At 46.0% G+C, this 23,794-nt stretch overlaps 1 protein-coding gene across 1 annotated transcript in view; it reads right to left on the reverse strand.

Moving 5' to 3' along the window:
- The window catches only part of LOC311308138 (chromodomain Y-like protein 2), a 30,686-nt gene extending 13,516 nt beyond the window's left edge, over positions 1 to 17,170 (reverse strand). Inside the window, exons 1-2 of the mRNA XM_084437073.1 lie at positions 17,068 to 17,170; positions 2,375 to 2,990 (exon numbers count right to left, since the gene is read on the reverse strand). Of these exons, the coding sequence (XP_084293199.1) occupies positions 2,375 to 2,990; positions 17,068 to 17,091 (640 nt within the window). The 5' untranslated portion in view covers positions 17,092 to 17,170. The remainder of the gene's footprint in view (positions 1 to 2,374; positions 2,991 to 17,067) is intronic.
- Between the last annotated feature and the right edge of the window lie 6,624 nt (positions 17,171 to 23,794).

Raw genomic sequence — 23,794 nt, forward strand, 5'->3', positions numbered from 1 at the left:
TTCCCTTCTCTGTTTTCAACTTCCCTTCTCCCTGTAGCAGCTTGCATCTAGTTTAAAAGTAAGTAAGTAAGTAAGTAAGTAAGTAAGTACATTTTATTTATATAGCATTTTTCACAGAGAGGACTCACAAAGTGCTTCACACAGGTTAAAACGCATACAAAGAATCAACAAAATTAAAACACCGGAAACAGGACAACAGTCATAAACATAGTCAAATTAATTAGACAAACGTCTGTCTAAACAGAAGCATCTTTAGCTGCTTCTTAAAAATGTCCACAGAGGCCACAGCTTTCAAGTCCTGAGGGAGAGCATTCCACAATCTAGATAGCAAAAAGTACTACCAGGATCCTCCCTCTTAAGCATCTATTGTATATTTTGCTACTCTTGCACTTTGCCCTCAGCACTAGATTATGCTCTTAGTCACTTGTTTTAGAAAGCAGATACACTTGTGAAGTTCTGGTGAGTAGTAGGACACTGACTACCTCCGTTAAATGCAATTATTGTAAGTCGCTTTGGATAAAAGTGTCTGCTAAATGACTGCAAAATGCAATTATTGTAAGTCGCTTTGGATAAAAGTGTCTGCTAAATGACTGCAATGTAATGTAAGTTAACGGTGTCTAATATGGACGGTACAAACCTCCATCCTACTGTCCTGGTCTCTCTCTGGATGACCGACTGACAAGGGAGGAGAGGCCTGGATGAAGTGAGAGTGTCCAGAATCCAGACCAGCCCCCCGACCCAGGGGTGCGCTTGTTCCTCAGGCTCCCTCACACTACAGAAACATGACATGGGGGGTGGGGGGTTTGGGGTGGGGGGGGGGGCCTCCTGTGGTTCCGGTTCTGACACTGAAAAAGGCTCACCGGCCCCCGGCGTGTCCGGAGCTTTGAAATTCAGCTCCAGCCGTTGGATCCGGCGGGAGCCCGGCGAGGTAGTTGAGGAGAACCATAACTCTGACACGCGTCACACGCGCGCCGCTCCCCCTTCCGGCCCATCCAGAGAGCTTCCCTGGCCTCAGGCGGATTTGGGGGGCTTTTCAAGAGTGCGGCGGCCAAGGAATGCGGCGTGTAGAAATGAGCACGCGAGAGAGGAGGAAGTACGACTGACTTTTAATTTCATCTCATCTTCCTTGTTCGGTGACAAATACATATACATTTTTCCACTTTTCTTCCATGGGCAATTACACTTTGCCACGTTCAAAAGCGCTCTGTTCACAGCCCCAGGCTTCGGCTTACACAGCTTAAAACACAGCCCACAGCAGAGCACTTGACAACAAACATGTTTCACAGCCGACAGAAACATCACGAGGTGTATAAATTGTCCTACTTTTTTTTTTGGCCCTATAAACTGTAATGTGGTCATTAAGCGGTAACATTACAGCGCACCCGACCATGAATTTGTGTTCCGCAATGTGTGTTCATTTGCCAAATGGCGTTCCAGGCAACAGGCTTTGGACGTGACCCAAATCATAACAGAATACTACCGACACCTTACAACCTTGTTAGGCAGGACAACTTCATCATCTCGCTGGGTTTGGAGAAGCCCATGTGCAGACTGATCATCTGACCATGCTTTCGAGTGTAGATACCTGTGTAGGACCTGCTGTAATGATTAACGGAGCGAGACGGGCCTTGGACTGTGACCCTGTGTACTTATCAGCTGCCTCATTAACTGAGGACCTTTCCATGAAGGTCTGTGAGAGTCTGCTCTACGCTAAGGTTGCACATATATATATATATACACACACACACACACACACACACACGCATTATGCACCCACACCCACCCACCCACACACACACCCACATCCACCCACCAACAAACACACACACACATATACACCCACACACACAGACCCCCCCCCCCCCCCCCACACACACACACACACACACAGGCTACCCTCTGCTGAGCTTTACAATAGTGATTATGCAGAACACAGTGATCCAAGCTGCTCCGCGACCCCTCTGATCTGAGCCAGACGTCTGGAGCTGCATCTGCCATGTGCACCCCGGGCCCCGCTCAAATGAATATTCTGCTCCTTTAATTACTTCATTTGTCATTTTATTTCACCTTTATTTAGCTAGCTTTATTTAGCCAGAGGAGCCCATTGAGCCTAGATCTCATTTACACACATTAAATTAAAAACAAACCCCAATTAAGTTGAGTTGAGTGGAATACAAATTGGAAATGGCAACTACAACGTTCAAGAACGCTCGTTCACACTGTGTCTGGCTGATGTATTGGTGACGTAAGATGATGGCTGCCCACACCACTCACATCAAACCCTCTAAGATGAACATTATCTATCTATAGTCCAGCCATGGGGCATCATTTCACCTTTCACGCATTTCCCCTTTCAACCTTTGAACTGTCTTACCTAGTTCGTTGCTGAGGGGCGTGGTGGTGGCATCCATGTCCCCCTCCTCTGCCCCGCCCTCCTGGTCCCCTCGGTCAGAGGCCAGCCTGTGAGTCCTGGCTGCTGCCCTGTACAGGTGGGGGTCCGCGTCGCCGTTCGGTAGCCCGTTGTGAGGGCTCCTCCCTGGGGGGATGAAAGGCAGCCCGCCCGCCGGAGTCTTGTAGGGCGGGGCTTTATGGCCCCCCCTGTCCCCCGCGGCCTGCTTCCCTCCTCCCCCTGCTCCGCCCGCCCCGCCTCCACTCACCCTCTTCACCTTCTGGGAAGCCCCCGGCCCCGGCCCCGCCCCCGCACCCGGCCCCGGCCCACTAGTCATTCTCTTCTTGCGGACCTCGGGCCGCGCTCTGGGGGTGTCCGAGGCGGGGGGCCGGGCGCTGAGGAGGGGGGGCATCTTGGGGGGCTTGGGGGGCCGTTTGTGCGCGTGCAGGTGCAGGCCGTTGAACTGGTCGATGAACTCCTCGCAGTGCAGCAGGTGGTGCTCGGGCTCCCAGGTGTCCTCCTTGCTGCCGTAGCCCTTCCAGCGGATCAGGTACTCCCACTTGCCCTTCTTGTTGCGCCGCTTGTCCACGATACGCTCCACCTGCCAGGGGGAACACAGGGACACAGTTAGGAACCAGAGTCAGGGGCCAGAGAACAGTCTGGAACCAGAGAACAGTCAGGAACAGTCAGGAACCAGAGAACAGTCAGGAACTTTCAGGAACCAGAGAACAGTCAGGAACCAGAGAACAGTCAGGAACCAGAGAACAGTCAGGAACAGTCAGGAACCAGAGAATAGTCTTGGGCCAGAGAACAGTCTAGAGCCAGAGAATAGTTAGGAGCCAGAGAATATCTGGAGCCAGAGAACAGTCAGGAATCAGAGAACAGTCAGGGGCCAGAGAACAGTCAGGAACAGACAGGAACCAGAGAACAGTCTGGAGCGAGAGAACATCAGAAACCAGAACACAGTCTGGAACCAGAGAACAGTCTGGAACCAGAGAACAGTCTTGGGCCAGAGAATAGTGAGTCTGGAACCAGAGAACAGTTTGGAAACAGATAACAGTCTGGAAACAGAGAACAGTCAGGAACAGACCTGAGCCAAAATAATATCTGAAATCATTTCAACTGCCATCTCTGCTTGATTGTTCTTGTCTGGCAACCAATGTTCTGGGCGGTTCCCCAAAATCAAACAAACCCCACCCACCTGACACAACAAACAGACATAAGCAACACTCAAAGTAATTTAAAAGGATTCCTAAAGAACCATGTAATAACCGTGTAATTAAGTAGTTTAACTGCTTCTGGTGCCTTTCAGCAGACCTTTGTTATATTTGAGGCTATAATCCCGACAACAACAATAAGCATGTCCAATTGACTGCTGTTCAAAGCTACAATCACACAAACACTGGGTGGCGGACATTTTCTTGCCCAGCAATCGCATCCCTGAAATCAAACCACCATGGGTCAAATCAATTGTTCCTTCCTCCCCTCTCTTTAAAATGTTATTTTCTGCTCAGTCTGTGTCGGGGTGGAGAGAATAAGGTGTCTGACTATGACGGCCGTCCGCAGCCAGGGCAGAGTGAGTCTGGAGGCTGGTCATCAGCTAGGACAGGGTTGGGGAGATATTCCCTCAGGTCCTCCAGACAGACTCAGGAGGACTGGTAATGATGGCAGAGCGCTCCGCAGCACTGATCTGGTGGCTGATTATCGTGGAGGAGCCTTCATTCATGGAGGAGTAACACAGACGCCTGCAAAAAAACAAACACGCACGCACATGCGCGCGCACGCGCACACACACACACACACACACACCATGAATTATTTATGGAGAAGCTTGGAGGGAGTGTCAGATCTTCCCCGGTACAGCAGCATGCCATGAGCGTCAGATAGGGTGATATCTACTGTGGGGAGGAGATATCTACTGTGGGGAGGAGATAAGAGGCCGCGGGCTGTGCCACTATGACAAACCCGTCTGCATGACTGTGACGGCCAGGGTCTTGGTGGTAGGGTTAGGCGGTTTGCTGAAGGGGGAGGGGTGTGTGTGTGTGTGTGTGTGTGTGGGGAGGGGGCTCTAAGGTTCATGGATCATGGTAAGGGCTTAGTGGTAGTCAGAAAGAGTGCTACAGGATTGGGTGGACTGTTTCATAAGCTGTAACACACTGTTGTGTAGTTTACCTGTTGAATGTAGGTTTCACTCAGAGGCCTACAACAGTAAAACTCACAGGTTAAGAGTGGGGTGGAGTTCCCCATGTGGAAGAAATTTGTAGAATTTGTGTCTGAAGATTTTTGGCTCCTGATCCTAAGTTGGGGGAGTTCCCCTGCATATTGAAATAAGCGGTCCTGAGTCTAAGTCCAAAAAATGACTGGCGGTGAATGGGCATCCGTGTTTGAGCGGCTCTGTGGCGCCCTCCCTGGGTTGTGGCCAGCGGGGGGCAGTGCACTCCGGGCTCTCCCGCAACACACCCCAGTCCAAACCTGTCGTCTCTAGCGCACCCACACTGGGAGATGGCTTCGTTCTAAGTTTTGTTTTCATTTGTGGACCTGGCCCGTGATTCAGGTCCGCTCCAAAATGTAATGGGTTCTAAGGTCGCCGATGCTACACCACTCCGCCAAGTTTCGTTGGTTTGGTCGTTTTTGTGCAATTATAGTCCAAAAAATGAATGGAGGTGAATGGGCGGGCGTGTTTGGGCAGCTCGTAGACCCACCGCGTGATTCGGATCCGCTCTTCAATTGAATGGGTTCTCAGCTGGACCATGCTACACCTTTCTACATAAAAATCAGTCCAGTAGTTTTTGCGTTATCCTACTAACAGACAAACACACGCACACACTCCAACGGAAACATTACCTCTCACCCTGCGCTGTCACTGGGGCGGAGGTAATGAGCCTATTGGAATTAGACTGCCAGAGTGCTGTCGTCCTTCCAGGGCCCAGACAAACTTTTTACATTGGTTGGAATTGGTTGAACTATTTCATGTAGGTGCATCAGTAACAAATAAGAAAGTCACACACTCAAATGTTCTCCTCTGCTGTGATTTAATAGACCAACGTTCTAAGGCAAAGAGCCTTCGTCAGGTGCACTGTAGGGGCACCAGCACATAATTTAGGTGCAACCAACCCAAATTTCTCACTGTACCTTTTGGTGGCGCAACAATACACTTTAAGTGCATATTGGAAATGTCAAATTTCAAATGATCATGTCTTCGTCGTCGCTGCTTGGGTTTGACCCTGCCTGGTGCTGGAGAGGGGGTTCTGCCGGACATGCGCCTGCCGCCGGTCACGGCACAGGACCTGTTGCTTGGAGACCGCTTCTTGAGACATGCTTTTTTTAACGTTTCAATTCCGCTCCCAGCTGTGCTCGGGCCGCACTCCACGCAATAAATGCAATGCATAACGTTGGCCGTTTTATTCTATCTGAGCCACGGAAAATGGACAAGCCATTCTTTGTGTTGGCCTTTTTGTATGTGGTAGGTCAGTCAGATGAGGCCATCTCTGCCGGAGATGTTGGGTGAGGACTACAGGCGTCTTAAGGCCCGTTCATGCTCTACGCAAGCTACGCTAGCGCGAGCTACGCGAGGCTACACGTAGCAACGTGTGTCATGTCGGAAGAATTTTAACTTCACGTGAGCCCAAGTGCTATTTCACGCGAACCGATAAGGGCGCTGACGCGAGGCAGCGACCCCCGTGCGCTCAGAGTGAGCCAAAATACTTGCGTAGAGCCCGCGTTCACAGCCGGGTCAGTGTAGAGTATGAATAAGGCCTCACCGGGGACAGGGGAGACAGGTGGCGGAACGGTCACCTCCGTTGGGTCTGTTCCGGGCCGTCCAGGGCTGGGGACAGGTAAAACTGGCACCGCCACATTTTTCTCAAAGAAAAAAAACAATGAATAGTTCTCTATTTTCTATGTGTTAAAGAGTTGTGATGTTGCTCGAGGAGGAGTACAGGGCGTGGCTTTGTGTTTTCCCCTACCTGCATTCAGTGAAGAAGAATATCAGGGTCAGAGCCAATCAGAAGCAAAGGAGGAGCAGGTCTTTGCAGAATGCGGGTGGGAATAAAAAAAAGAATGCTGCACACATACAGTACACACACACGCGCACACACACACCGTTTAGTCACACATGACCAATTTTTGGTCACAAATGGTTGTGCTCCGGTGCCTTGTCGTCATTTATCGAATTTTTGTTTCACTTGAGAGGAAGACACATACAGTACCAGTTGCCTGGGAGTAAGAGAGATTAAGGCTAGACACCGATGGCCGGGTGGTTTAGAAGGGAACAGAGGAAATACCGCTGAAATATTATTTTCAAATATATTAATGACATGCGCTAATTCCAAAGAGAAAAGCCAATTCCTGCACGCATCACCATCACCATCATCATCATTGATTTATTAAAAAGTCTAGGTTTCCGTCACGAGGACCTTTCTCAAGACACATCAATCGTAAAGTGACACTGTGCTTAAATACAGCCCACGACTGCATAATAGTCCGAGAGGCGTGTCTGTAATCAAACACAGATCACCCGTTCAAAAGTTCCTCCAACTGTGAAATCTCACATTCACAATCAGTGAAGACATGAGCTCTCAACATGCAGTATCTTTCTTTTAAAGAAAGCAACATTCGTTCTACTAAGCTTGTTCTGACCAGGACCATTGGGTGATGTTGCATACCTGGACAATCAACCTTTTCTCCATGAATTCTAAGAAGGATTGTTCTAGCGGTTATAATGCTACCAGGAGAGCGTGCGTTGACATCAATAACTCTGGTACATCCTTGGTTCGGCAGGGTGACATTCTTGGATGATACAGTCCTACAGCAGAGGTCGTTCGGTAAGCCGTCTACTGCTGCACCCTCCCCACTGCCTGGAATTAGAATGCATCCATCTCCTTTAGAAAACACTCTCCCACCCACATGACTTCAGCAGAGCTTGATTTAGCCTTTGCTTCGCAAGTCGGAGGGGCAGTGTGTGTGTGTGTGTGTGTGTGTGTGTGTGTGAGAGAGAGAGACAGAGGTTTAATGAAATGCATGTCCGGTGTTTATAAGAAAATAAAGAACAACAAAACAGTGATTTGCTCCCACGCAGGAATGCGACCGGCATGGAAAATCACAGTGCAGCACCATGGACTCTCACATACACACACACACACGCACGTGCACACACACTCGCCTGTGTGTCACAGTGAGAGATACTGTGTATGTGTGTGTCTTCAGCCTGAGCAGCACCTGGACCCAGCTTGTCCCTTATCACAGGGCAGTGCAGAGACACAGAGTGTAGAAGCTCAGTGCCTGACTGCTTTCACCTGACCATGATCATCTCCCCCATTGACACTCAACAGGTGGTCCATAGTACTGTATGTGAAACCTATACCAGAATGAAATCACACACACTCAGGAAAAAGAAACTTATAGAAACCCTCTCGCTCACGCACACATGCACGCACTCGCTGTTATAACTACAGCATAACATCCTCTTTCACAAGCCATTGTTAGTGGTTGGGTACTGATGTGCTGTTAGCCCACCGTCTTCACTACTGCAACTCTAAACACACACACACACACACACACACACACACACACACACACACACACACACACACACACACACACACACACACACACACACACACACACACACACACACACACACACACACACACACACACACACACACACACACACACACACACACACACACACGCTCCCTGGGCCCTATACTCCAGCCCCAACACCAGGACCAGTTCTTCTCCCCCAGCCCCTGTCCACTAGCCCCTTTCACTAGCCCTGCTTCTGACCAGCAGTGGCCGATAGTGAGCACTGTGATTGCTGGGCGCACTACGACACCATGAGGGAAACGCAGAAGGCGGCAAGCTATTTTGGCCATTCCATTTTGTAAAAACATGACTTGTGTTTTAGCTAAAGTATTCTATCTATCTATCTATCTATATATATGTCTGTCTGTCTGTCTGTCTGTCTGTCTGTCTGTCTGTCTGTTTGCCTGCCTGACTGTCTATCTATCTATCTAAAAATGTTTTATGTATGCAAACTAGTCAATATCTTATTACAAATGCGTAGATTTGCATATACAGTACTGTGCAAATGTCTTAGGCCACCACCAAAGAAAATAATGTTTAAAGCTATTTATCTGGACAGTAAGTGTTCATTTGCTTGTAAAAACACTATATTAAACATTGGAATAAACATAAATTAACATTAATACAAAAAAGTATACAAATATCTCAAGAATAAAAAACATGTTGATTTGTATAGACTGTAATGTTATATAGTGTTTTTCTGAACAAATAAACACTTACTGTACAGATAAATAGCTTTAGACAATTTTCTTAGTGGGCCTAAGAATTTTGCACAGTACTGTATATTGGTACCTAATATCTAAACAATGAATAAAGTCAGGCTTACAGTTTTACTTTTGTTTTGACAATATACTCAAAACAAACCTATTTACAGAGGGGTTTGTGAATACAGGCTTATTTTGAAAATATATTTTAACTAGAAACACAAAAAACCGTGTAGCGGCTAAATGCCTCCGCCCAACAATGCAAGTTGCAGTTAACATTCAGTTGACCTTTGAATACCAAAATCTAATCAAATTAATCTAATTCAGTCCAACTGGAAATTTTGGCCAAATATGTACAAATGATGTCAAGCCGTTCTTGAGATATCGTGTTCAACAGGCCAAAAACACCTTTTGTGAGGTCACAGTGACCTTGAACTTTGACCACCAAAATCTAATCAGTTCATCATTCAGTCCAACTGGACATTTTGGCCAAATATGAACACATTCTGTCAAGCCATTCCTGAGATATCGTGTTCACTAGGCCAAAAACGCCTTTTGTGAGGTCACAGTGACCCTTGACCTTTGACCTCCACAATCTAAGCAGTTCATCCTTGAGTGCCAGTGAACATTTGTACAAAAGGGGAAGAAATTACGTCAATGCGTTCCCGAGATATTGCATTAACAAACATCGTCGTACAGACGTACGGACAACCTGAAACCACATAAAAATACTGCATACATTTTGTTTTCCATCTTCCCTGGGGTGAGACAAGCAGTATGAAGCATTTTCAACTCTGTGCGTGCAATATGGAGTGGCGAGACCTGGACCGATTATCCTAGTTTAGCGGCATTCACTGGTACCAGGTTAGGCTTGTCACAAAATAACCCCCCACCTGAACCATATTTCTAAAGTTATGGACGGTGTATCTAGATACGAGCTAGTCTATTGTAGCATCTAACTATGTGCGAGCTGATGATATCCACTGCGCTCGTTGGAACGCACATTTGTTTACCTCGATACCTAGCTAGTCACAATGCTACGCGTTTGGAGTGATGCATGTAATCCCTACGCCTGGTTCTAAAAAAATAGTTCCGAGTATTTCTGCCGAAAGTGAGATGTATTTTGGCGGAGAGAATGGCTGAGTGCACAAAGCGATCTAAGGTGTGGTTACATTTCACAAAAGTGAAAGAAAAGGAGGAGGCGAAATGAAACCTGTGCTCTAAGATATTTTCCTGCAAGGGGGGAAATACAACGTCTATGCTAAAGAACTTAAATGGTGCCCATCAGATTAGAATTGGGACTTGCACTACATTTGATAGTCTCAAAGTGCGAGACAGACCAACTCCCTCGTCTTCTTCTACCACCCCAGGTATGCATGCTGTGCGCACCTCAATAAGTCCCGTTCGTTGACATTGACAGTACTTAAATCTAGTGCTAGAGGTCTTCTTTGCTAGCTAGATTCCCTCTGTTATCGGCTTGCTAAAGCTATAGACCAGTCCCAATCCTCCATCCCCAGTCCTCCAGTCCTAGTCCTCCCTCCCCAGTCCCAGTCCTCCAGTCCTAGTCCTCCCTCCCCAGTCCCAGTCCTCCAGTCCTAGTCCTCCCTCCTCAGTCCCAGTCCTAGTCCTCCCTCCTCAGTCCCAGTCCTCCATCCCCAGTCCCAGTCCTCCAGTCCTAGTCCTCCCTCCTCAGTCCCAGTCCTCCATCCCCAGTCCCAGTCCTCCAGTCCTAGTCCTCCCTCCTCAGTCCCAGTCCTCCATCCCCAGTCCCAGTCCTCCAGTCCTAGTCCTCCCTCCCCAGTCCCAGTCCTCCATCCCCAGTCCCAGTCCTCCATGTAGAGGTCTTCACGGGTCAGGTAAATCCGAGAGGACCCGAACCGGACCCAAGACCGTACGGGTCCGTGTCCACATTTCCACGCTTTTATTATGGTCAATTGGGTTCGGGTGGATCCGATTCTATTATCGGGTCTGTTTATATTATGCGTAATACCCGAGAGAAACACATGACGCGAATTCAGTGAGACCGCGGCCACGACGCGAGCGGAGACACGGTAGCCACCACCAGTAGCCTACCTTGTGAAAAATAAGCTGAAAGAAAATGAATATAAAGAGGTCAAACCTAGCGGCAGCTTTGTGTAGCCTTATTTATTTACGGCCGTTTCATTTCCATGCTGCCACATCACAGCCTGACAAAACAGCGATTGATCCTGTCGAGATTGAGAGGATAAACACACACACACACACACGGACAGATGGACAGAGATCTCCTGTCCTCTACACTGACCAGGTTACGCTACACCCAGACAACTGGGGCAGATGGGAGACATTCAACAACAACACAAACACACACACACACACACACACAATGCAAGACCGGGTCAGACCAGACCAGGAGTGTGAGCTGGCGGGGGATAAGTGGAGGTGGATGCCAGACCCCCCCCCCCCACACCCACACACACACATACACACACACAGCCTCCATCCTCCTCACCAGAGCCAGCCAGCAGTCGAGCTGAGCGCTGTCTGGCAGAGCTCAGAGCTGCACTTGGAAACACGTCAGTGCCTTTGATAAGAACAACGGTGGGCCTAGTAAATGTGTGTTCTTAACTACTGAGATAATTCTGCATGGTTCTGAGTACGTACTGTATGGGCCAGGGTTGTATCTGAGGTTCTGTTGGCCCAGTGCACAAGAACGAGTGAATGTGATGAAGACAGAACACGGAATGTCCAAAATGAAATGGAGAGGTTGAACTTGAGACAATCAATTTAGAAAGTACATTATTTTGTACATGCTAACTACTAGGGATGAGACAGTATGGATTTTTGCATTACGGTACGGTATCTAGTTACACGGTACGGTTTACAGTATTTTGCGGTACACGGCATTTCATCTCCCCAACACACATACAAAAACAAGTATTTTACTTTGAAGGAACTACAGTGCAACACATGATGGAAAATACACACTATTGTAATTAAGCTCAGTTTATTAATAGCAAGCTTATATTAAATTACAAAATTAACTGTTGCAAGCAACTTGAAATGTGAAGTTTCAGCAGCGCATTATTGTGTAATACAGTAAACGTAATACCGTAAACACAGGGAATGTCATGGTTCTAATACCGTGGACATTTTATACCACGGTTCACGGTTTTACTGCATACCGTCTCATCTCTACTAATTAAACATAAAGCTGGACTTTGTGTACCTGTTAGTATGCTGTTAGGCTACTATGAAATGGACTAGAACATTACTTGGAAGGGAACATCAGAGCTGCTTGTAATCAATTATCTTAAAAAAAAAAAAAAAAAAAACTAAACTAAAAAATTATCTTAGCGAAAGTGCTGCATTATTGGAGATATTGGATTTGGTTGATCAAATCCAAGGTCTTTTGATCAAATCAAAGGTCGGTTGATCAAATCAAAGCAGTGAAATTCTTCTGTAATTTCCAGAGCAAAACTCACTCAGACTCATACTGACAGTAGGCCGAGAACCCACGATTGACAGCGTTGCCATCATCTCATCGTCCGATAACGGGATAGGCCGTATCACACCTCTTACCAGAAAATAAGCTGCATGCCATGATCATGTGCACAACATAAGCGAATACAGGGATGACCATGTGTGTCAGGTCAGATTGGCACCTAAAACGATCATCTTAGTGTCATCCATCGGACTACCTACACCTAATGTCCAAACAAACTGACATAACTGACCGTCAGATGGCAAATATACAGACCTACTGACATTTAACTGAAATATTGAATAGGTAATGGATGACTAGATTCCTTAAATGGCAACCTTGTACAATGGGATAACACATTTGGAGACATTTAATTTAAAGACCCTGGAGAGGGTGGTGAGGGAGAGAGAGAGAGAGAGAGAGAGAGAGAGAGAGAGAGAGAGTGGTGGTGGAAAAGAGGTAGGCTAGCCTATCATATTCCCCCGATTTTCCAATATTTTTTAATAGGCTATTCATTAATAACCAAAATCCAGTCTACATGTAGCTACAACAATAGATTGAAACCATATAGGATTTAGCTATTACCCACAGACGTTTGAGGTGACTGGGCCCTGTGTTGAGAATGGAGCAGGACTGGATTACGCCTTAAGATGGACACCACCAGGTAAAAGAAAACATGGGGGTCCCAGAACCACCTGGTGCAGAGCTGTGACACAAGACCTAGATGAACCCGTCATGGGGAGAGACGCAACATGCTGCCAAGGGCCGAATGCAAAGGAGAGAGCTCAATGGACACAATGTCCCAAAGGGGATGAAGAGGAATACTTAAGTAATTAAAGGAGTAGTAAAGGGAAAATGCATGTTTAGCCCTGTTTTAAGGTTACTTATGATCATATACAATGATTCAGATCAAAACGTTGACAAAGCTAGCATTTTCGAGAAAGTTGATAATTGCTCTACCACCGTTTTGGTCATACAATGGATGTGGATGGGCATCTTGAAAAATCATTCAAAACCATGTTAAACTCTCGATTTCAAAAACAAGAAACTCACCTAGGTGTTAGTTGGCGTTCTTGCATATCATTTGCCATAAAGTAAGATTCTAGTTCATCTGGAAAGGCTTTTTAAAAATATTTAGCATCAAACTATTTAGTCACAGCACATATGTGTTGATCTTGCGGTAGGCGACGTCCGTGGATTCCGGCTCAGCTTCCTTCCTTGAAAAGCTAGCCGCAACAACAAGACAGGCTCGTGCGAAGCATTTGTTTGGGATCTCAACAATGACACACTATTGTGCCGTTGCCAATTGTGGCAAAATCCGTTCATCTGTAACTTGTCATAGACTTCCCTACAACGATCCCGCAAGATTGAAGTTGTGGCTAGAATCTCTTTACTTGGACGTAAACACACCCGTGGATATTCTTCGGGTCTTAGATCACCGTGTGTGCGCTTTGCATTTTGAGGACAAATGTTATAAGCCTAGGCTATTCTCCAAGAAATCTCCCAAAAGGGTCTTCCTCAAACGTGATGCTGTTCCGACTTTAGATAGAGGAACGACAGAAGACAAACGAGTGGAAGAACTTGAGGTAAGTTTTTATTGCCAGCTGTGTGTGTGTGTGTGTCTGCGCGCCCGTGTGTGTGTGTGTTGAAGCATAATAATAATAACAATCCCTTTGCTAAGACTAACTTTAGAAAAATAGAATTGTAAGAAGTGGTCTTACAGCACGAAATTATCAAAACTGTAGATTTAATCGCTCCGACATAAATACTAGTGGTAAAAGCAGGACTCACTTTCAACAGGCAAGGAGTCAGACTCATGGACCGAAAGGTTTGCCATGTCAGCTGTTAGCAACAGGTCCCACTCAGTACAGCACAAACTTTCCTCTTCGGTGGGCATCTGTCGGCAATGTTTGCAAGCACACCACCAAACACCCGTGTTTCGTGGTATAGTGACAGCTTCATCGACCGTCTCTGGCTCTGCGGTTCGGCGAGCCTCCATCTCTTCCATTTGCTGTAGTTCCTCCTCACTATATTCAGGCTCGAAACGATAAGCGCTGCCGTCAAAGTCTAATTCCTCGCGATCAGATTCATACTCTTCTAGATCAACCATTTTGATAAGCGTTTTCTGAACTGTAGCCTAGTGCTTCCTTGTCTGTGAGCGAAAGAGTAGCGTGAGCAAACTAGCTAGCCTAGCTAACATAAACAATAACAATAGCTACCGTAAGTAAGTTCTGCTTCCTGAATCACCTCTGCGGATTGATCTACACATCTACAACGGTCGCGTCAATACAAGTCAATGGATTTCATAAAATGATCAATAAAACCCTACAGGATTCATACTTTGCGGCAAATTCGATGTCAGAACACCAACGGACACCAATTACACCCTTGGTGAGGTTCTTGTCTTTGAAATCGAGAGCTTAACATGTTTTTGAATGATTTTTCAAGATGCCCATCCACATCCATTGTATGACCAAAACGGTGGTAGAGCAATTATCAACTTTCTTGAAAATGCTAGCTTTGTCAACGTTTTGATCTGAATTATTGTATATGATCATAAGTAACCTTAAAACAGGGCTAAACATGCATTTTCCCTTTACTACTCCTTTAAGTAAGGAGGATTTAGTGGACAATCAATATCCTGACAGGTAAGCCTAATACAGTTAGGGTGGCATGACAACACCGGTGAAGAAACACCTGTTATCATGATTGGAATGATAGGAAAGAGCGCAGTGACTTTGCTTCGAGCTTGCTAAACCTTCAACGTACATGATATGGCCAAAGGTATGTGGACACCTGATCATCACACCTACTGTATATGAGCTTGTTGGACATCACATTCCAAAACCATGGGTATTAAGAATAGACCGTGTATTTGCCATATGTAACAAGTACAGATACATTGGAGTTGTTACCATCGCTTCCCCTTACAGTGTCTTATCAGCCCTAATCAGTTCCTCATTCCAGTCCTAGGTACGCAGCTAGATATTTAAAGTTTCCCAAACCGGCAATTTACTATCCGTAGTCTAGCAGTATATCAGTGTCATCCTCCTCCACTTACCCCATCCAATCATGGATGACTGTGTCTGTGTCCATCATATAGGCAGTGCAATTAATAACATTCAAATATAGAGTTGTGTAGTCAGTTGTTGTCTATTATATAGGCAGAGTCATTTGTTAATGTCTGTCATATAGGCAAGATGTTGTTCAAGTGTTGTCAGGTGTTGGTTCAAGTGATAGAGTGTACAGTAGTGCAGAGTCAGTAGTTGTCTATGTTATAAACAAGATGCAAGGTGCTCAAAGTGTCGTGTGATCAGTTATTGGTCCAGGGGTGGGGGGTGGTGGGGGGGGGGCGGTAGGCCAATGGAGGTTGGGGTGGGGGGTGTCAGCGAGGGCAGGGGAGTGGGATTGAGGGGCTGGTCCGTCAGAACAAAACAGTTGCATGGAGCGGGGGTTCACTGTTAACAGACTGTCTACTGCAGCTGTTGGCTGTTGAGCTTGCGGACCACGTCAGGAAAGAAGCTGTTGTGGAACCTCTCCTTCACGGTCCTGATGCTCAGCCATTTTACATCTCTCCAGCGAGATGATACGAACAGGTGGTGGCTGGTGTGGTTGGTGTCTTTTGTGACGGAGATGACCTTCCTGCGGCAGTGTTGGTTGCTGAGATCCTCAATGGCTGGGAGCTCTACACCGATGATCTTCTACGGTGTTGAAGACAGAACTGTAGTCAACGAATAGCATCCTGGCGAAGGTGTTTTTCTGGTCCAGCAGGAGCTCCAGCGCAAAGTTGAGGGCCAGTGAGATGGCATCATCATCCACAGACCTGTTGGCTCTGTAAGCGGAACTCTGTAATACGGAGCTGCCCCCCCCCCCCCCCCCCGCCATGGCCACAGCAGCTGTTACTCTTCTGAGAAGGCTTTCCACGGGATTTTGGAGTGTGTGGAGTGTTTCTGTGGGAATTTGTGCCCATTCAGCCAAAAGAGCCTTTGTGAGGTCAGGCATTGATGTTGGACGAGGAGGCCTGGATTTAGTTAGCTTTCCGTTTCATCCCAAAGGTGTTCACTGAGGTTGAGGTCAGGGTTCTGTGCCGGCCACTTAGGCTCATCCACACCACACTGGTCTTTATGGACCTGGCTTTGTGCACAGGGACACAGTCATGCTGGAACAAGAAAGGGCCTTCCCCCAAACTGTTTCCACAAAGTTGGAAGCACCCAATTGTCTAAACTGTCTTTGTACCCTGTACTTCTCCAATAAAGAAGTGATGAAGTCAGCAACATATTCAACAACAAAGACATAACAACTAGCCTACGCAATGGTGGGCATCTAGGCCTACAGAAAAACAATAGCAGTGAAACAAAAACATAGAAACATTTTCACCAACTAGCCAACGTTTTCTCAACTTTACACTTGGAATTGGGCCATGTTTTAGGCAAATGGATCAAATTGATCTCCCATTAAATCTACAACAGGAAAGCATCTCAAAATATAGCCTACATAATTGTTAGTTCCACCAACAGCCAATGAAAAAGTCACACCTCCACACTACTGGGCAATCTGAGGATTAAAAAAAAATCCTCTGGCATGCGCACCTTCGGAACCATCACCCCGTCTCGATTCACCATGTCCTACTGTCACTTTACCACCACTTCAACTCGTGCGACGGATGGGGAGTTTACATCTTGTGATGTTTCTGTAAATTATATCTGTCGAAACTCGAAATATTCTAAGCGACACAAAGTATAGGCTACACATCGATAAAATGAACGTGAACCTCATCTTCCTAAACCTTAGAAGGGCTGGTTAGTTTCGCCTGTTAAAGGGCTTAGGACATCGCTTTTCCCCGTACGCGAGGACCTCCCCTTACTTCCTAATTCAATTATTCGTCTATATTACAGAGTATTTCCCTTTGACATGATTTTACACTACCTCGTAAAGGTCTCCTGAAGCCATTCTGGGGTGCAGACTTCGGCGGCGCGGTGTTCTTGCCTCCCTCGTTGGCTTTTTTGGATCCCACACACTCGCACAGTGTTTCGGCGAAAGCCCCGATAGACGGGTATTAGAACAGCCTTGTTATTCTGAGCCAGCCGCAGTAGCAGATCAGCAGACAGTGTCAATCGAGCACGGCTCTCCACGATGGATCGCTCTTCACTTACAACAAACAACCAAGGGGAGATTGGGGCGGTGCTGTTTACACAGAGCCGACTGGATGACTTAAATTAGTCAACCTGTGAACGTACTGTAATCCATCTGTGAAATGCGTCTCTGTCCACTCCGCGCTGGTGAAGTCTACAAGAGCCAAATGGAAGATGATAGATGTTTTCTGGGGACACCAACTGATGATACCAATTATGTTTCCCATCCAATCCTGAACTGAATATCAGCATACCATTTGTGGACCATTATTAACTACCCTATATAGTCCAAATCAATTTCACTTATGGTTATTATAATTTAGTTTCATTATGAACAATCCTGCAAAATGACAAGGACATGATTGTGCTCTATTGGTGTTGTTGCCCTTACATCAAATGCAATTCATCAGTCAGTGAGACTGATCAATAGCCCGACTAATTATGCCGTCAATGGCATGTGTTGTAAAAACATTATTATTCACCTTTACCCTACACCACCAATTCACACACTTGTCACAGATGATTTGAGCTGTGTTCCATGCCAGTCAGTGCTGGCCAGTTCAGCCTCCAGATCCACCACTCCATTTATCCCAAATGGATCCTGTTTTGCCTGTTGTTAACAAACCCAGATCATCCAAATACTATATTCCATCATGGCTGACAAAGAGGAGTGAAATAAGTGTCAGTGTTTCATGTCCAAGCATAATGCAGCTTGCAGGGACTGCAATGTTTATTTTAAAACACGTAAGCATCCAAACCAGTTGGACAGACCTGTAGCATTCCACAAAAAGGTTTCTCGGAGCTCTGGCTTGATGGATGGACAAAATGATACAATGCAACTAAAACTCTTCACCCATGGATTAGCCCCTCAGTTATATAATGTGTATCTGTATATTTGCAGTAGGCCTATTTGGCAGCTGGTTTCCAGCAAGGTAGGCTTACTGTAGTTAACCACACTGTACTGTATGTATGACACTGTTAGCAGTCACAGGAGTAAGGTATCTTGATTCATTAACTGAACTAATAAGGGCAGTTGTTACAAGAAATACATGAGTCTTTCTTGAGTAGCAGGATGTTTGAGGATAATAGACACATAATGATAAATGAATGATATGGCTCTATATTGATTCTTTTTTTTTCTTTTTTCTTTTTTACAGCGTTCTCTTTAAATACTCCCTTGGTGTCTGCTGATCCATTACGTGTCCATGGTTTCACATTAGAGCCATATTAAATACCTCAAACCATGCACTTTTAGCCTCTATACACATTATGTTAAATGTTCAGGGATGGTATCTCAATAGGAGGGATTCAAAGAACTGTGTGTGTGTGTGTGTGTGCACGCAGGCATGTGTGTGTGTGGTTGTGTGTGTGGCTTACCACAATCCGCACCTTTCGTCCTAACCCTCAACAACTGCCTCTACCAGTTGTTGATGGGCTTGCTCTGACCCCATTTGCTAGCCGATGGCTGCCGCTGGCCTACTGTAGTTGGTGCTCTCATTCTCCCTCACTGAGGAGAACTATGGGGTTTCCCTAGCCTTGTTACTGACCACCCCTGACCACACCTGAACCAAATGTCATACGGGTGACAGGCAAAATGAACCTCAGACACACACACACAGACCTAACAAAAATGAAAAAGTGAATGGGAATGTTGCAAGAATTGTTGCATTGCTTCATGTGAAGAAGGCTTTGAAAGGCGTCTCCTTTGAACTGAGGGACAACATGAGCAGAGGAACTGAAGGATGAGGAAATGACTGAGCAGGAAGTGTTGTCTGAATAGATTTCAGTTCAGCTTCAACACCGCACACCCTTGGGAATAAAGCATTAGCCAAGAACCAACCGTTTGGATGGATGCTTTATGAGTCTGGCTTGGTGAGGTGGGGGTGGGTATGGTTCAAGCCTGTGCTGCAGGCTATATATATATATATATATATAATGTTTGTTTATGTTTTATGTTTATAAATATCATATATATATACATAACTAATATTATATAATATAGTAGAGAGGTCCATTCTCTAATAAAAGTTATTCCCTATAGGTTATCATTACGTGACTTATTGTGATTGACACAGATGTCCAATACCAATGATCGACAGCCAAATTATCTGATGTCCATCAGTGAGACACCGCAGGCACCGTTTGAAGCCCGATCTGCTTCCATTTATCACCGAGCTGCTGTTTCCTGTTTCATTTGTGCCGGTCGATGTTCTGTTGTGACGGGTGGTATTACAACCGCCGTCCATCACCTGATACCTCACTCTATCTGTGCCTGGGAGAGACAAAGCAGGGCAATGCACTTGGCTAAACAAGTATTTTCAAAAGTGGGTTTTGAAAGGCAGCGAAGGAGGCTAAAGGACTCTTCTCTGAGAAACTAACATCAATTCTAAAAAGGAAACACGTCCTCTGTCTGGAAAGGCCTCAGACGGATCACACACTACAAACCTAAATCCCCCCGGGCTACTGACGACCCATGCCAATGACTTGAATGAGTTCTACGGTGAATTTCTGCCCCCCCCCCCCCCCACTCCCCTCACTCATCAGCTCCAACAACCCAGCCCCCACCCCAGCAGGGGCCCAGACCTCTCCACAGCTGTCCCCCCACCCCCCCGCTGCAACACCGCCTCTCCATCACCGTCCTTGAGAAGGATGTGAACCGCCTGTTGAGACAGAACCCCCGGAAAGTGTCCGGACCAGAATCTGTCTCCCACTCCATGCTGAAGTACTGTGCTCAGCTGTCCCCAGCTGTGTTTACTGGCATCTTCTCCACCTCACCAGAGACATGTACCAGCCCGCTTCAAGACCTCCACCATCATCCCCGTCCCCAAGAAAACAAGCTTCGCAGGCCTGAATGACTACAGGCCCTTTGCCCTGACCTCTGCAGTAATGAAGGTCTTTGAGCGCCTTGTTCTGCTGCACCTTAAATCCATCACGGACCCACTCCTGTACCCCCTGCAGTTCGCCTACAGGGCAAACAGTAAACATGTCCCTTCACTACATTATCCAGCACCTGGAACACACAGCAGGCACCTGCGCCAGGATCGTGTTTGTGGATTTCAGCTCTGCCTTCAACACCATCCTCCCGCCCACACTGGAGTACGAGCTCTCCCAGCTGCGCATGCCTGACTCTACCTGGTGGATCAAAGACTTCCTGTCTGACAGGAAACAGCACGTGGAGCTCGGCAAAAACATCTCTGACTCCAGGTCCATCAGCACCGGCTGTCTTCAGGGCTGCGTCCTCCCCCCCTATTCTTCTCCCTGTATATGAACAGCTGCACCTCCAACCACCCGTCTGTCAAGCCCCTGAAGTTTGCGGACGACACCACCTCCCCTGTCTGAGGGAGGTGAATCCACCTACAGGTGGGAGATGGACCAGCTGCTGTCCTGGTGCAGCCAAAACAACTTGGAGCTCAACGCTTTTGAGACAGTGGAAATGGTTGTGGACTTCAAGAAGAAATCAACCCCGCCCCCAATCACCCTGAACGGCTCCCCGATCACTACTGTGGACTCCTTCCACCTCCTGGGCACCGTCATCTCCAGGGACCTCTAATGAGAACTAATCACCAGCTCCCTCACGAAGAAGGCACAGCCTTCCTGAGGCAACTTAAGAAATTCAGACTACCAAAAAAAATGATGGCCCTGCACAAGTCCAGGACCCTGAAGTGGGCCAGGAAGATTGCGTCTGATCCCTCCCACCCCGGCCAATAAGGCTGGTGTACCCCTCCCTGATTAAGCCACTCCCTCCTCTCCCTCCCTGGCTAAGCCACTCCCTCCTCTCCCCCCTGCCTCCCACGCTCTGTATGGCAAACATACTGTAGCATGACAAGCCTTTTGAAGCACTGGAGTGAAGAAGCTTTGAAAGATTTACGTTGCTGTATTTTGCCGACATGTCAAACTAGGTTAAAATAAAGGGTACAATAATCTATCAATGTATTACATTACAGAGAAATTGCATTCGGTAAAATGAGTGAATAGGTCAAAAAGTGTACAGTCATGAATGTGTTACATGACAGAGCAACTGCATTTAGGAAAAAAACTTTCATTATTGTACAATAATTTAGCAAGGTGGCATCGGCACTATGGTGTTGTGCTGCAGATAATATTATGCATTTAGCAACAGCAGTCAATGAGCACAATGCAGTCATCGTGTTTGTTTCCAGAGTGGAAACTTGGACTTGGATGAAGCATGTCAGCGCCCAAACAAGCGGCGAGATGGTGGGCAGGATGTCTTCGCTCTGGAGCTGGAGGAGAGAGTCCAGGTTCTCTGTAGAATACTAGGAGGAGGAGAGGCAAGTTTTGCATGACATGATATCGTATTTAGGAAATAAAGTTGTTTGTACAGTATGTGTTCCACGCAACGGCACTGGAATGTGTGTTGTCGAAAGGAGAATAACAGTGAAATGGAGCTTGAAAAATTACCTCAAATTACCCCCGTCAAAAAAAAACATATATTGTTTCAATAACTGACAGCCCCCTGCCTGTTCAACTCATTTGCATCCATAATTCATCACCACTATTCATGTCGTCGGCTACTGACGCCATTGTTTCCACTTATTTGTCATTACAGCTCTCCATACTATGATATTCAAAACATCTGAGCAGAGGTGAAAAATCCAGCTTCAGAAAGTAGAAGTACTAACCATGTATTTAAATGATTTCACTAATTATTTCTCTTACCTGGCTGAAAAAATGATGTGATAATAGGAATCAGCTGGTTTAGCACATGGGTGGAGCACATGCATAGTTATATTTTTAGAAGGTCTGAGGCCAGATTTTCCACCTCTGCATTTGAACCAAAGCAATTCTCCAAGTCTAACTAAAACTCGCTTTTGCATCGCACCAGAAGAACCGCCTGCCATGTTTGTATCAAGATGCGTTTTTTAAATATTGTCTGGCATAGGGCAAAGGCACGGTCAAGCTAGTCACAACACCGGAAGAAATTATGGCATAAGAACAGACAGACCACCGGTAGGGAAGAGTCATTGATGTACAGTAGGACATGGCTTTGGCTCAGTGAAGCAATCTGATATCAAGTGGCTTTGATTTGTTTTGACAATATGAATGAAATTAGTGATAGCAGCTTTATCTATGCCTGTTAAGATGTCATTAACGGAGTGAAAGTGTTGTATTTACATGCTATTGTTGTACATGGAAATTCAGTAATTACCTCATAATCTTAAAGATTGATCACTTCTAGTTGTGTTAAGCCAGTGCTTTCACATTGACCATGGTGGAAGGTTGACATGTCATTTCTGGAGGTTGACGTGGCAGTTCTGAAAGATAATAAAAACGGATGACCTTTTGAACATGTTATGTCATCGTTCTGTTTGCCCTTCACCCGATACCTTCTGCCCCAAATAATTGATGTCATAGAGAATGAAGCTGTGCTGCTCTATGATTCGACAGCAGTGTAAGCCTGTGTTGTCTTCCCTGAGATATTACATAATACCCAGAGTACACTATGCAGAGTACAGCAGGCGTGTGAAGGCTGTGTGATATTTCCAAATGTCATACGTAGGCCTACTGTACTACTAACAACATTATAAACAATACATTACACAAACATTATAATCTGCTCACTGGATGGATTACAGCAGATGGATCCTGCTGGTTGGGTTTAGCTCCACAGTCTAAAGAAGAAGTGTTTGTCTGTTTTTCTGTTTGTATCATTCCTCTGAAAGAGAACGCTTTGGGTTTTGCCTTATTGAGACTTGAGACAAAGAGATAAGATAATCAATAGGAAATACTCGGCTTCGTTTCAGCCTACAGTGACATGCCAAAGTACAGTATGTCTGTTTTTCACACATGACGATGAAGTCATTAGATTCAAGATTCAAGATGTTATTTGTCACATGTAATGTACAGTTACAGTGAAATGTTTCTGTTATATCCTATGCATTGTGAGCCAGCGAACCATTCCACACATATTTGTCCTTGTATCATATGGATATAATGCCTCATTGTTCAATAATATGGAAGATTATCTTTGACAAACAATCTGTCCTCCAAACAGACGTTAATGGTTTGTTTTGTGTCTCTCATGTGCAATGAGGCATTTTATTATTTCCAGTTGATATATATATTTTTTTTTTCGCCCGTTGTTGATGAACAGTGATATGATGTCGAATACACCTGATGAAAGAAAAATTGCCCTTAGAGAAATAAGGATATTTTGGCAGGAACATCTGGGGAGCGGGGTGCTTTGAGGTGCCCTGGCTAAGTCAAACCCTTAAGGTATCAGCAGCAAACGTAGGGACCCATCTCCTCAATTCTGAGGGCCTAGAAATGATAGAACTGCAGAATCCAAACATCAACTTTAATGTTTATCACAAACCAAACATACGTAACCGCCGGGGGTGGGGGGTGGGGGTTTAGCTGGAGGTGCTGAACAGGCCTATCACGTTGCAGTGTTGCAACACAGTTAAACCACAGTCTGGTGGCAAGCAGCCAGGAGACACACACTGCTTTACACACTGCCAATGAATACATAAAGTTATCCAAAGAAAGAATCAGACAGAGAA

Source organism: Borostomias antarcticus, assembly GCF_949987555.1.
Source record: "Borostomias antarcticus genome assembly, chromosome: 4".
NCBI classification, from domain to species: Eukaryota; Metazoa; Chordata; class Actinopteri; order Stomiiformes; family Stomiidae; genus Borostomias; species Borostomias antarcticus.